This window comes from Lasioglossum baleicum, chromosome 9 (genome assembly GCF_051020765.1).
Source record: "Lasioglossum baleicum chromosome 9, iyLasBale1, whole genome shotgun sequence".
In the NCBI taxonomy this organism is placed as follows: Eukaryota; Metazoa; Arthropoda; class Insecta; order Hymenoptera; family Halictidae; genus Lasioglossum; species Lasioglossum baleicum.
In genome coordinates this window covers 14794539-14807939 of record NC_134937.1, presented here as the reverse complement: position 1 = coordinate 14807939, position 13401 = coordinate 14794539, and the positions used below count along the sequence as shown (strand labels likewise).

The 13401-nt window shown below is 41.2% G+C and overlaps 1 protein-coding gene across 1 annotated transcript in view; it reads left to right on the top strand.

The window, feature by feature from the left end:
* Best2 (bestrophin family protein) overlaps nucleotides 1-9144 on the top strand; it is a 68439-nt gene extending 59295 nt beyond the window's left edge. Inside the window, exons 6-10 of the mRNA XM_076430390.1 lie at nucleotides 363-497; nucleotides 576-683; nucleotides 2114-2371; nucleotides 3131-3389; nucleotides 4771-9144. Of these exons, the coding sequence (XP_076286505.1) occupies nucleotides 363-497; nucleotides 576-683; nucleotides 2114-2371; nucleotides 3131-3389; nucleotides 4771-5813 (1803 nt within the window). The 3' untranslated portion in view covers nucleotides 5814-9144. The remainder of the gene's footprint in view (nucleotides 1-362; nucleotides 498-575; nucleotides 684-2113; nucleotides 2372-3130; nucleotides 3390-4770) is intronic.
* The last annotated feature ends 4257 nt before the right edge of the window (nucleotides 9145-13401 follow it).

Sequence of the window (13401 nt, the reverse complement as noted above, 5' to 3'; positions counted from 1 at the left end):
CTTCGTTTAAAAATATAGTAGGAGCTCGATTAAACGGCTTGATCGGGAGAAAAACAGCCCGGATAAATTAAGGCCCGATGGATAATCAAGACCCAAGGGAAATAATTAAAATGTGCGTTGTATTCCAAAATAAATTTTTATTTTTGAAATATTATTACCCTTCATATTTGAACGCATATTTGTTTATAATCCCGATCCGGTTAATCGAGGTCCTACTGTAGTAAAAATTGTGAAAGATACACGATACTCACCGAAAATGATCGCTGATACCTCCGGGCACCTGTCAAAAAATTAATTTTACCGAAAAATTGGCGAAGAAATGTATAGACCAAGATTGACGGTGGCTAATTTACGTGTTGCAGGTAGTCACGCTATCTCTGTACGCGTATTTCTTTTCCGCGTTGCTCGGCCGACAGTTCATCGAGCGGACCGACGCCGTTGGAGGCGGAAAATACGAGGAGCCCGACATGTACTTCCCATTTTTCACGGCGCTTCAGGTGAGAAACTACAGAAACTGCTGTCTTAGTAAAACGATAACCTGTTGTCGGATATCAATCAACCTGTAATCCTTTCAGTTCTGCTTCTACGTGGGTTGGCTGAAAGTCGCCGAGGTGCTGATCAATCCTTTCGGCGAGGACGACGACGACATCGAGCTCAACTGGCTCATCGACCGTCACATTAAGGTAAAAAACCCGGAGATCTTTTTTTTCGTTTCCTCGCGACGTCAACAGCTTCGGTAATGGTAATCCTCTATGCATAATGGATTATGAATTACTCGGTGATTAAATCATTCTTGAAAGAAATTCGCCGAGAGAAAACGACGATTCTTCGCGACGCTCATTAATCTTCGATTTGAATAGCCAAACAATTCAGATGGGACTTTTTAATAGATTAAAACGTACATTGTCGGTAAACCCGTTTCAAGGTGAATTTATCATCGGAAAACATTTATTATGGGTCCCACGCGGGCATAGTTCGTTTGCGTGCGGATGGCAGTCGGTACATACTTGTCACGCGTTTTTCTCAAAATTTTTGCCTCAGAACGGAAATACGTTTCAGCTCAGGGTTACGTCATTGGTATTCGGACACCTTTTAAAAACGAATAGTTTCTTCAAAATTGGACGTACTGAATTGGACAATTGGATTCTACACACTTTAAATCAGAACAACTTTTTTATCAATGGATCGAACGACTTCAATTTCTCTGTAAGGCTAGAAGAATTAGTTTAGTAAATCATGTGTAAAAAATATGTTGAAAAAATTCATTTGAACGGAATTGTGAAAAACAATACTTACAATTGATTTTTACAACTTTTTTAGCTGCGCCAATAACGAAAATTCAAAAAATGTGCCTGGTCAGCTAGTATAAATTATATACGCTCTGAAAATTTCATTGAAATTAGTTAATTGGTTTGCGATTTATAAAGTGGTTTTCAAGATTTTCGGCCTTTTTACCACTTTTGATCGTTTATAATTCGTAAACCAATTAACCAATTTCAATGAAACTTTTTAGTATTGTTTTTCACAATTCCGACCAAATGCATTTTGTCAACTTATTTATTAGACGTCATCTACTAAACTAATTCTTCTAGCCTTACAGAGAAGTTGAAGTCGTTTGGTCGATTCATAAAAAAGTTATTCTGATTTAAAGTGTGTGGAATCAGTTATGCTCCTTACTGTAATTATTGATCGCAATTGCGAAGGTAAAAGTAATATAAAATATTTTTAAATCGTGACCAATAACAATTTTAAAAAAATCATTCACACATTAGCTAGGAAACTAATCCTTCTAACGTTTCAACAACAAAAAAACACTCAAGCTATTGGATCCAATTTTGAAAATGTTATTCGGTTTTGAATAATTTTGAAAGGTGTCCGAATACTTTGTACACTCACTGTAGTCTGAAATTAGTGAGAAAGTATTTCTACTAAATAGAATTAGTGACGTCTGATCTTTCTAAAATATTCAGTCACAATGCTATAATAAGAATTGGATTAAAACAAACACAATTGAAATTCTTCCCGTCCAAAAAAGTCGCATAAAAGCGAAACAAATTTTTGTTTGTACTCCATACGTTTTTAAAGAGGATATAACGTTGAATTATGCTGGCAGGCAGGGTACATGATCGTCGACGAGATGCACGAGGAGCACCCGGAATTGCTGAAGGATCAATACTGGGACGAGGTCGTGCCAAAGGATCTACCATACACCGTAGCCAGCGAACAATACCGACGCGAGGAGCCGAAAGGATCTGCTGAACACTATAAGGTCAAAGAAAGCGACGCTCTTTATGCGAACGTTATGATCGGCACAACGATCCACAATCACGTTCAACACCGCAAGAATCAGGACGACATGTATGCCGATTACGTAAGTGCGCGTCACGAGATGAACTTGAATTCGTCGATATTCAAATGCCATTCTGCTTTTCCATCCATGAAGACCCGTTGCTGAATCATTTCTATCAGATCCTGACATACTTGGTTGAATGAAATGTCACTTCGAACTGCGGATAGATCCTTTCATTATTTTATTGTGCACGTAATCGTTGTTGATCGTCGAATACAACCTGTACATTATTTATTGCAGTGATAACAATCCCATCTTTTCCTAAAACAATATTTCATACATATAACCCTACAGCTGCGATTTTTCAAGTATCATATAGAATATTAATTTATAATGCACGTAATCGTTGTTGATTATTGAATACAACCTATACATTATTTATTGTAGAAATAACAATTCCATCTTTTATTTAAAACAATATTTCATATAACCCTACAGCTGCGATGTTTCAAGTATCATATAGAATATTCATTTATAATGCACGTAATCGCTGTTGATCATTGAATACAACCTGTACATTATTTATTGTAGTGATAACAATTCCATCTTTTATTTAAAACAATATTTCATATAACCCTACAGCTGCGATGTTTCAAGTATCATATAGAATATTCATTTATAATGCACGTAATCGTTGTTGATTATTGAATACAACCTGTACATTATTTATTGTAGTGATAACAATTCCATCTTTTATTTAAAACAATATTTTACATAATTCTTCAGCATTGTGCTTACTTCACCTATGAAATCTACAGCGTTTTAATGGAAATTTCGCAGGAGAGTGTGGACACACCTTTAGTAGAGCGGCGAAAAAATTGGCTCCAACGACAAATCACAAGAATGGGCTCCGTTAGAAGCTCTTCGACGACCTACAGCAGCGGGGGCGGTTTCTTCTCGAGGAACCGACACAACAGCGTCTACAGCAGCCCCGAAACAGGAGGTTTACCGCAAACGAACAACCCTAATCTAAAGATGTCACTGTACGACCGACTGGTCGGTCGTAAAAGTATTCGAAGCCAACGGATGGGTCGACAAGGCAAGTATCTCGACCTAGTAGGTTCATAAATTCTTCCGAGAACGTTGCGAACTAGGTCTGAGATTGAATTCGGTGGTTTCGCGAGCTGGAACTCTGTAGAAATTGAATTCGGTGGCGGGAACGTGTGAACCGTAATTACAGGCCGCGTTAATTCGCTGTGTGTTCCATAACAACGTTCATTTTCCCGGCGCACTTAAACGATAATGACGCAATTTTACATAATGCAGGCCTCGCAACAGCATCTTCCGCTCGCATAAATTAACCGCGATGATTAGCAGCTTAACTCGTAAAGCGATTCCAGAGAAAAATGCTGGAGAACTGTTCGGAACACGAGGCAAATGATTTTGGCATCGAACGAACGAATCAAAATGTTTATGGTTCTTACGGTTCGCCATAGCCGGAACCAGGTAGAACGAGGCCGATGATTAAGTTATTCTCGACAGAGGGAACAATAATGCTCTAACGATGATTAGGAATTTTTGCGACGCCGTTACTTTTACCGCTAGATGGAACGAGGAAATAAACTCGAGGCGGACAGGGTACTCCGAGGATCTCGGTATAGAACGGACAGCCATACTTAATTGCCTCTGTACTTTTCCCCGACGACGACGACGGTATTTTCGTTCTGGAATACTCCCGATAGGAGGCTCGGGGGGAGAAAGAGGCACAAGGTCTTAGGAAAGTTTTTTTTCGAGGATCGCAATCGCGGAAATTGTTTCGGTTGCACAAGGTCACGATGTTGCGCAACGTCGTTGTACGCGCGAGCGACAAGTCCGCGGGGGAAAGCGTTCGGGAGGCGACGACTTTCATTGAAAGTTTTTCTCGCGTCGGAACGCGATGGTCGCGGGAATCGCGTTTAGGCACGTGGAACATGCGAACTATCTTTTTTTTCCCGTCCTGGGAGGCGTTATGTCAGCTGCGAGGAACTAGGGATTGCAATCCCGCAATTAAACAGGCGTAACATATATTTCAATTATAGTTTGTCTTCCAAAAGAAGATTCATTTCAATTTAAATTAAATCTAGATTTTATTCGTATTTTCTTAATAAATGTTGATTATTGTGATTAAAGATGATTATCTCGTTAAGTAAAATTTGTTTCTTTATGAAATATACAGGGTGGTCCATTTATCTTGAGACAGTCAGTTATTACGGAAACCAGCAGGAATATGAAAAAATGTTTTATATAAAATATTCGTCATATGAAGAGGCACATTTATCCATAGTGGCCCTTTAAGGGTCAGATAAAGGGCAACTTCATTTTTTCAAATGGAAATCCATATTTTTTATTTTATATTCTTATTCTACATCGAAAAATAATAATATTTCGTATAAACCAAAGTTACAAACGCCATAATCTAATCGACTTCTCTCCCTCCGCAGGCACAATGCCGAAACCGAACACAGTGCCAGTCTCCCTGAAGAACAGGCCGCGGATTCCCACGCCGGACGTGACGAAAGAGGTGGTGGACCGTGAGCAGAGACTAGCTCTATCAGCAACGAACGCGGCAAACATCGGCGCAGGAGTCGTTGGCGTGATTCCTGCGAATGGACACTACGCGACAGACCTACCAGTAGTCCAGGTAGTTCTGTCACCGATCCAGGAAGCCGAGGGGACGCCATCGACAGGGAAACCTGGAGCAGCAGCACTAGCGCAGGCAGTATTATCACCAACTCTAACGAGCGCTGGTCTGGTAGCACCTGTAACATTAACACCAGTCACGATGAGCCAATTAACACAGCTCGGACTAGTAACGACGACTTCAGCATCGATGTTGAGGTCGAATTCACAGTCCAACGGGGTTCAAGCAACCCTGACCGAAGTGAACACCAGCGAGGAAGAGGGTTCTGGTAGCGGCAGCAGCAGGAGTGGTAGTATAACAGGTCAGGAAGAACGATCTACACCTTTGATCGGGGACACTACCAGTCCCGTAGGGAGCAACGGGAGTTCACCTACGTTTGGTAGTTACAACGATAGATCCCCTATTCTGATGAATCCTGAGAAACTGAGCTACGTGGTAGCTGCGGTTCCAACGCAGGAATCGAAATCAGCTGATCCTAGAGGAAGGAGGTCAGCGTCTTTACCAGGACCTCCTGTAGTTCAGTGCAGGGAAGACAGGAGCATGTCCCTGCCACATTCCCCAGGTCTTCAACCTAGAGAAAATCGAGCAGCTTCAGTGTCGAATGGACACGATCCTCCCAACATCGACAGGCTCATGGTGCTCTGCAAACAGGACACTCGACCCAGGACCAACAGCATCGGCCACGACCTCTGCAGACCCAATCAGCGAGTACAGGACGCCAGGAAGATCAGCAGTGTGTCTTGTACCAATGCTAGTTTGTCAACCACCCCCACAACGACCACCACTGTCATGCCAGCGACGGCACCTGTTGCGAACAGCAAGAGGGGAGAGGTCTACGTCTGACAGGACGAATTAGGGACATTGTAGATCATTTCACATAGCGTTCGACGCGGTCGTCGAGTGCGAGCTTGCCTGAGACTCGTCTGAGACTCCGTCCATTGTGTGATCACGAAGCTAGGACCCTTGAGGGGTGCGAGAGCTTTTCTGATGATTGTTGATGAGAGTGAGAGATTGCTGGATTAGTCACTCGCGTTGTAAATACGGTAAATTATGCGCGGGAGAGTGTTAGAGAGATCTATGTCTTTTTGGGATGATTAATGAGGATGTTGAGATGCATGGTGGTTGGATGGTTGACAGGAGTTAGGCTCGCGGCGATCTAAGGAATTTACTGTTCCTTGAGGAACAGTGTTTTGTATGTGCAATAGAGGTGCGCTGGTGTTATGACACTCTGTTACGTGCTTAGAGTAGACAGTGCGTTATCGACGGAATGAGGACAAAGGAATCGTGCCAGATAAGGTTTAACTACCGGAAGACTATTAACCAGTTGCGAATCGTTTCTTATTTGAAGATACGAATTAAAATGAATTCATGGATTCCTGACAGACTTCCAATCAATCAGAAATGATCATTTTGTAAAAGGTACATGTTCAAGTTTACTGGAAACATTGCTGTACTTTCTATGCTAAAAAATAATCTAGCGTCTTGACTGTTGGTTAAATGATAGTAGGAATCTTCCTGAAGGCGCAGTTAAAATTGTGGGTTGATTGGTCCTGTACTTATTCCTGAATCTTGTGAATTAGGTACCAAGTCGACAATTGAAGTAGCCCATTTCTAACTTGAAATTTCACACAGGCAATCTGAAAGAGTTAACCAGCAAGATTGTGTAACAAAAAGTTGATTCCTGCCACTAAGAAAATAAATGAATAAATTACAAATTGCTCACTTTCTCTTCAGATAGATTATAATAGATGCTTCAGGAGATAAACATATCATTAAAAAGTTGCAATACTTTTCTTAACTTAACGTAACGTTGCGAAATTTCACAAATTCGTCAGACATCTACAGAAAATCCAGATTTTGAAAATTGTGTGATTCCTCAAACATTCTGTAAAACTTCACAAGTATAATCTCAGTAAAAAACTTCTACCAAAAACTTTCATTTAAGAATTTAATAGTCTTCCAGTAGCTAAAATTGTCAACTACAGCTAAAAAAAATGTCTAGAATATCAAATCGAACCACTCGCAACAATTTCCAACAGTTTTTCGAATCGATACAGCTCGCGAGCATTTTGCAAAGAAAGAATAAATGGCGAACTTTTCGCGACAAATGGGAAAAATCGAAAAGCGCGACGCGGCTGTATTTGCCTTGTTGTGTATGTACATAGATGACGTTCTGTCTTCGCGAGACAGAGCGTGACTCGTCGGAAAAATTGATGCCAGTCCGCATCCTAGAACCGTATTTATTCGCGACGGAGAGAACGACGAGCGCGCGATTCGACACGAGACGCATTTGCCATATTTGCCATAATCGGGGACGCTCCGCGCGAATCGTCGCGGAACTTGGCGAGAGGGTTGCGCAACAGCTTCTCGAAGCGTTTCGAAATCTCGCCGATTCGGCACGCGATCTTTACGACGTTATCCAACAGCTGTTAGCGACTGTTAAGTAGCTCTCGACGGGACTCGCGAACCTCATAGCAACGATATCCGAACGAAATACGCTCTTCAAGGACGTCCACCGTGCAACATCAATTTTAACGATCGGTGACGATTTTAGAAAAATATATTCGACACGTGTCTGCTCGATTGTAAAACCATCGACGATTTAAAAAACTACCTGTTCGTTTCAACACGTTATTCGTGGCGGAGATGTTGGAATCATTCGTCTGACAATGAGTTTTTAAAAATGCTGAATTTTTACAAATGAATTAAAAAATGCTGTTGCATCGTTTTGAACTCCATAAAATTAACCAAGAGATAAATGTCCGTGTAATCTTTATTTCGCATAAAAATCCGCAGTCTAATAGTCATGTCAATTTAATTTAATATAATCAGTAGACTGCTGATGTTTATGCAATTTATGGTATAAAATTCTTCTTTTCATGGGAACTGCGTTTGTAGATCCAAAACAAATAAAAATCGTACAAAATTTTATGAAATTTTATATTAAAGCATTTTTCGAACATTTTCCATTGTCGACGTTGCAGTACCGACAACTTAAGATACGTGTTAAATATTCATCCGAGAACAATATCCCGTACAAACACAATTAAAATTGTCTTAAAACGAAGTGACGTCCGCCGAAGAGAATGATTTAGAGAAATGCGAGAACCACGCGCACCGATCACGCCAAAGTGAAAGAACGCAGCTCCTCCGATGTATTCTATGAATACAATCAAACAACCCCCAAATGAACAATATTTTACAAACTAATTGACTCTTAATTAAGCTGTAGTTAATCACAGAGGCGCTACCAATTAATTCTACTCATAGCTTATTTATAATCAAACGATGGTAAACCACTGTAACTTGAACCAGCTACGTTCCTGCTAGCGCCGCAGTGATTCAGCTACAACTTCGCCGATATTTTTCTAATAAATCACGCTAACTGCATCTTGTTGCTTTGATGCATAACGTGCATTCTGGATAAAGAAATGGTCCCTCCTTCGAACGCTAAGGAGCTTTTATACTTGACGATATTTATACGCGCCGCCGCTCAACAACTTTTCTACTAACTCGGGTTCGATAGATTATTATAAATAAAACGAGAATGTATATGGAGTGTCGGCTCGCACGTGTACATAGTAGATCGATTAAGTTAAGATTGCCCGTGTATGAGATTATGATGCTCAAATGCTGGCGAGCGAGGAGAGAATAATGAAAAATGATGCTCGTCCGTCGACGGTGGCTGCTAGATATATTCCTACGAGAAGTGCAAAATATGTAAATAATTTCAGTTGACTTTTTATTTTGCATCGCGGCGTTGCGACTGCAGCGCGAGAGAACGTTCAATTCACTCGAACACGAGAGAAAGCTTTTCGAAGCTGGATAACAAAAAAATGGACACTGATGAAACGCTGTCTTTTACGAGAGACAGAGAAATTTTCTACTGGACCCCAGCATGCAATTTCTACCACGAGTAAATAATTATTTATAGCCTATCGAAGGACGCTCGTCCGATTCTGTAGATATTGAACTCGCAGTATTTGTATATAGATTGTATCCCGCCCTCGGTAACAGCATCCACGACATGCGACTCTGTTTTAGAAACTATCGGTAAGCAACTGTTTCGGTGCACACGCGTTCGCATGACGCGAAAAAAAATCACTCCTAAGAACAGTACTACGTTATTCTTAATACCTGTAATCTACATTTAAATAAATGTTCGAAAATCGAATGGCGTGTCTCATTGCCCCAATAATGTTCGTGACTTCATTCTAGTTCCAAGAGTTTCAGACTTCGGATGTGTTGATCTTCCAGTGTGCCATCTAGTCCCATTAGTATCGAATCATTTTGAGGAAAATACATCAATAAACAGCGAACCTTTATGCAAAATAAAAATAGTTCACCTGAATAGCAGCAAACTGGAGTGGAATAGAAATTGATTTTCTTTCTTAACCCTTAGCACTCGAGTGGTGAGAGAGTCGCCGTTAAAAATTGCTGTGCCATTGCTTACATATCGGTATCCAATCAATTACTAAACATTAAAGTATTGTATGTGTAAGAAAAAAATCATATAAAATGGAATTATTTTAGATTGGAAGAAATGTTTAATTTTTGAGTTAAAATAGAGCTTCGAGTGCAAAGGGAGTGAAATGGATTGAGAACAATGTAACAGTATTTTTAAATTCTGTTAATGTGTTTACAGTTTTAAATTACACCCTTCCATTTTTTCCATAAACCCATAAAATCCGCTGGATAGCAGCCGAGAAGATGCTGGTTAGCCGCGACGCGGACGATCAAAGGCGTTCAGGATGATTTGACGCGTCGGACGGTGTTGTTCGGAGCATTTTGTGGGAATAGACGCGTTACCGCAGCAAAACTGTTAGCCTAGATTATGGTGACTGGTGGAATTACATGCGCCACTTGAAAGGCCACGCCCAGGTTGATGGTCTCCGTGAAAGACATTCGTCGCCCCGGCAATTTCTTGGATCTCGCCTCCGGCGTGAAAATATTATTCCTCTCGGGGAACCTCTCGTCTCGCAACGCGGGAACACGCGAGCGCGTCGTTCTCTATTCGCGGAACAAATGGGAGTGGTCCATATATTCGCCCCGTTATACGTATTATAACGCGGGAATATGTATGAGACTTTAAATATTTACTAGACGCGCCTGTCAGAACCGGCGGCCTGTCTGTTGTCCGCCCGCCAGTCACCGGAGGATCTCACACGCCAACGCATTATCAATTAGGGCGGCTAGGCCATCGTGGCCTGGAATTCTACGGCATGTATGTGTGCAATCTTATTCAATTTCTTAGTACTTAATGCGCAAGTAACACAGAATAGAGTGTAATGTCAGAAAAATATTCCACATGAATTTCTTTCATGTCCCCACAGTGGGCAATTTTATTGGGTCGTTCGGAAAGTAATGTCGTTTTTTGTGTAGAGTTTCGGATGTTTAAAACAAATATAATATATTTGCCATATTTTCAGTGGCAGTATTAAATTCGGCGGAATCAGAGTTAGGCAACAATTTTATTTAAATCAAAATTTCGAATAAAGTGGGTTTTTTCCAAGTGGGTTTTAAACCCACTTCATGCGAAATTTTTATTTAAATAAAATCTTTGTCCAACTCTGGGTGGAATTTTATATTCCAGCATTTCCTGAAAATTTGTAGAAGTCATAAATGCATAAAGATCCGCTGTCTAGTTATTACTTAACCTTATTTTAAATCACAAAATCCTGGTATATAAACTTACTGTAAATGGTAAAAACTTGGCTTTCATTTTCCCTTGAGAAAACTAAAGGACTTTTTATTGTTTCCACTTCGAGAAAGAAAGGAACTAGGGTGCTTGGGACAGTTGCGAAAAAGCTAGGGGAGGGGGAAGAGGGAGGCAAGGGAAGGTGGAGGGGGCAGTAGCTAGACTCGTCACACAATAATCTTTTACCCCAATTTTTCAAGCCACCCTTTCCTTTTGAAATGAGCAGAATTACTTCCTACTGAACCGCGTAAATCAATTTTCTCGGGATTTTCGACAGTGTCGATAATTCAGCGTATCGCAGACGGAAAAAATCCTCGGCCAGCATCCTGCTTGGATGATCTCTCGCCCAGCGCCTCCGCGATCGCCACGATAACCTGTCTCCTCCTCGTCGAAATAAATCATCGGCCATAGGAAATCAACATTCGACTCGTTCAAATATAATTCACTGGCATTTCCTGCTGCGAACAAGCAACCGCCACGCCCGTTTATCTCATCAAATTACACACTTTCGGAACCGGCGCAGAATCGCTGAGGATCCGCGGCTCTCGGCGCCGCGCCGGCTCCTTCGCGGACTCTCGTCTCCGGCGCACGTAATAAATCATTATGCGTCTCACGGATTATCAGATTGGCCGCGGCCGCTTACGTGATGGGTGGCACACGGCTCGTTATCAGCTACAGCATGTGTTTGCACTCTCAGCTGTTGCGGAGAGCCGTTTTCTTTTGCCTTTGCTACTTCTCTTGCCAGTTTCATATATTCACCACCTCATCTCTTCCTCCTCTTCATCCGCGGCTTTATCACTCTTCTACGGATGCTACCGGGACACCTAATCACGCCCCGGAGTCACTACGATTTTCAAAGAAAAGATCGCTGATTGCAGATTTGTCTTACCTCTCAATTTTACTTTTTTGTCTCTCGTCGTTCACTTCGTTTTTGTAGCCCTTCGCCTCGTCGTTTCTCGAATTTTCATTCTGCAGTTGGAGGCTCCATTATGGTGCAAGATTGGAAGGGAAAATTTGATTTTTCAATTTTACACGCAAGAAATTGGCCACGAGACTAATTTTAATTCTTCTATTGGGAGGTCTATTCGGTTCCAGAGAAAATTAAAATTTTATTAAATTTCCCTAAAAATTGATTTTGCACTCCAAATCCACCTTTTGGCAAATCTATTTCACCCATTAAGAATATTTAAAATTAATTGTTTATTTAGATTATATTATTGCGTGTCTTTATACATATGTACTTTATAGAATACTGCAGTTTAATCTTGATTTTAGAAGACTGGTAATTGTCCTTTCAATAAGACTGGATATGGTTAACAATTCTTGAATGTTTCAATCCATATTCGTTCAGAGCACTCTAATTTATCTTGTTGAATGTCTCCATCATCATCTTCGTTCTATTGCTTCGTTTTAAGCGAATCATCCATGCTCGAAACATTCTTTCAGCTTCACAACTTCCAGATTTGTGGGCAACCAATTGGATTAGACCTGGGTGAATAAATTCCCAGGAAAATTGGGAGAAATTTCATCGAAAGCTTTCTTCGATTCAGCATGCACTTGGCCGATAAGATCGAATTTCATTCCCGATGCTGACATGAAGCCTGCAAACCGGATCCGGTTTTCCCCTCTCGCTCCCCCCGCCGCATTCCTCGATATTGTGAACGTTAATGAAGATCGACGGTCTTGATAATGATAACGAGAACGTCGATAATGTCGACCGCGTCTGGATTCCCCTTGATAGGACGACAAACGTCGCGATCGAAATGTCTCTTCCGTTCTCTCAACTCCCTCTCTCTCTCTCTCGCTTTTTCCCCTTAAGTGGACGTTCACTTAACGCGCCGTTAAAAATCTACGCAATAAAGTCTGATTAAAAGGAACGCGAATCCGAGATAACGGAAACAAATTGGGGAGATACTTCGGTACATTTATCGTCGGGACGTTCGAGAGATAAACGGACGTTTTATAAAACGCTTTACGGCGTCCCGATGCATTCGTCATTATCGCGTTGGATTCACTTTGTTGCTTTAACTCCGCGTCGTTCCGCGTCGTTTCTTTTTTCGCGAGAGGCTGACTGTAATTAATTTCCCGGGGAATTGAATTATTTCGAGCGAGAGCAATTTATTTGCCGGACGGCTGGAATGCTGGAAATTTGTTTCTCGTTATGATTTAATTCCTCCGGTGAACGGATGCTCGATGTTTCTGCTGTGTTTGGCGCCGTGGAATGCGATCGAACGAGGTTGTCGCGATTGTTGTACCGATTCCAGTGTGATGGTGTTGTTCGAGTGTGGTTAAACATTTACATTATTCAGTGCCGGCCTCCGGGAATTTATTTTTGGGAATTCAGAATCAGATTTTGTACTTTCATGTCATGTACAATTTTGTTGAGGTGTGAATTCTTTCTGCAAGAAATTCTCTGATTGATTTTTCAACTTGTTACTTCATTCGAGTGTCCATAAAACAGTTCATAGAAATAAGAAATTATGTAGAGTCGCAGTCCAGCGATAACTAAACGAAGATCTCAACGCGACTGTATTACCATCGAGCACTGGCACTGGTGACTTCAATGCGTGGTAAGTAGTTACGGACAGGTTTAGAAGCGTTAAACCACAAGCTTATCTCACTCACGCGACGCAGATAGAAATAATAATCTCTGGAACGGACATGTTATCGAAGAAAAAGTTTCAACAGTGATGCGGATTAATGAATCGAATACGCGAATTACGGAGATTGTCT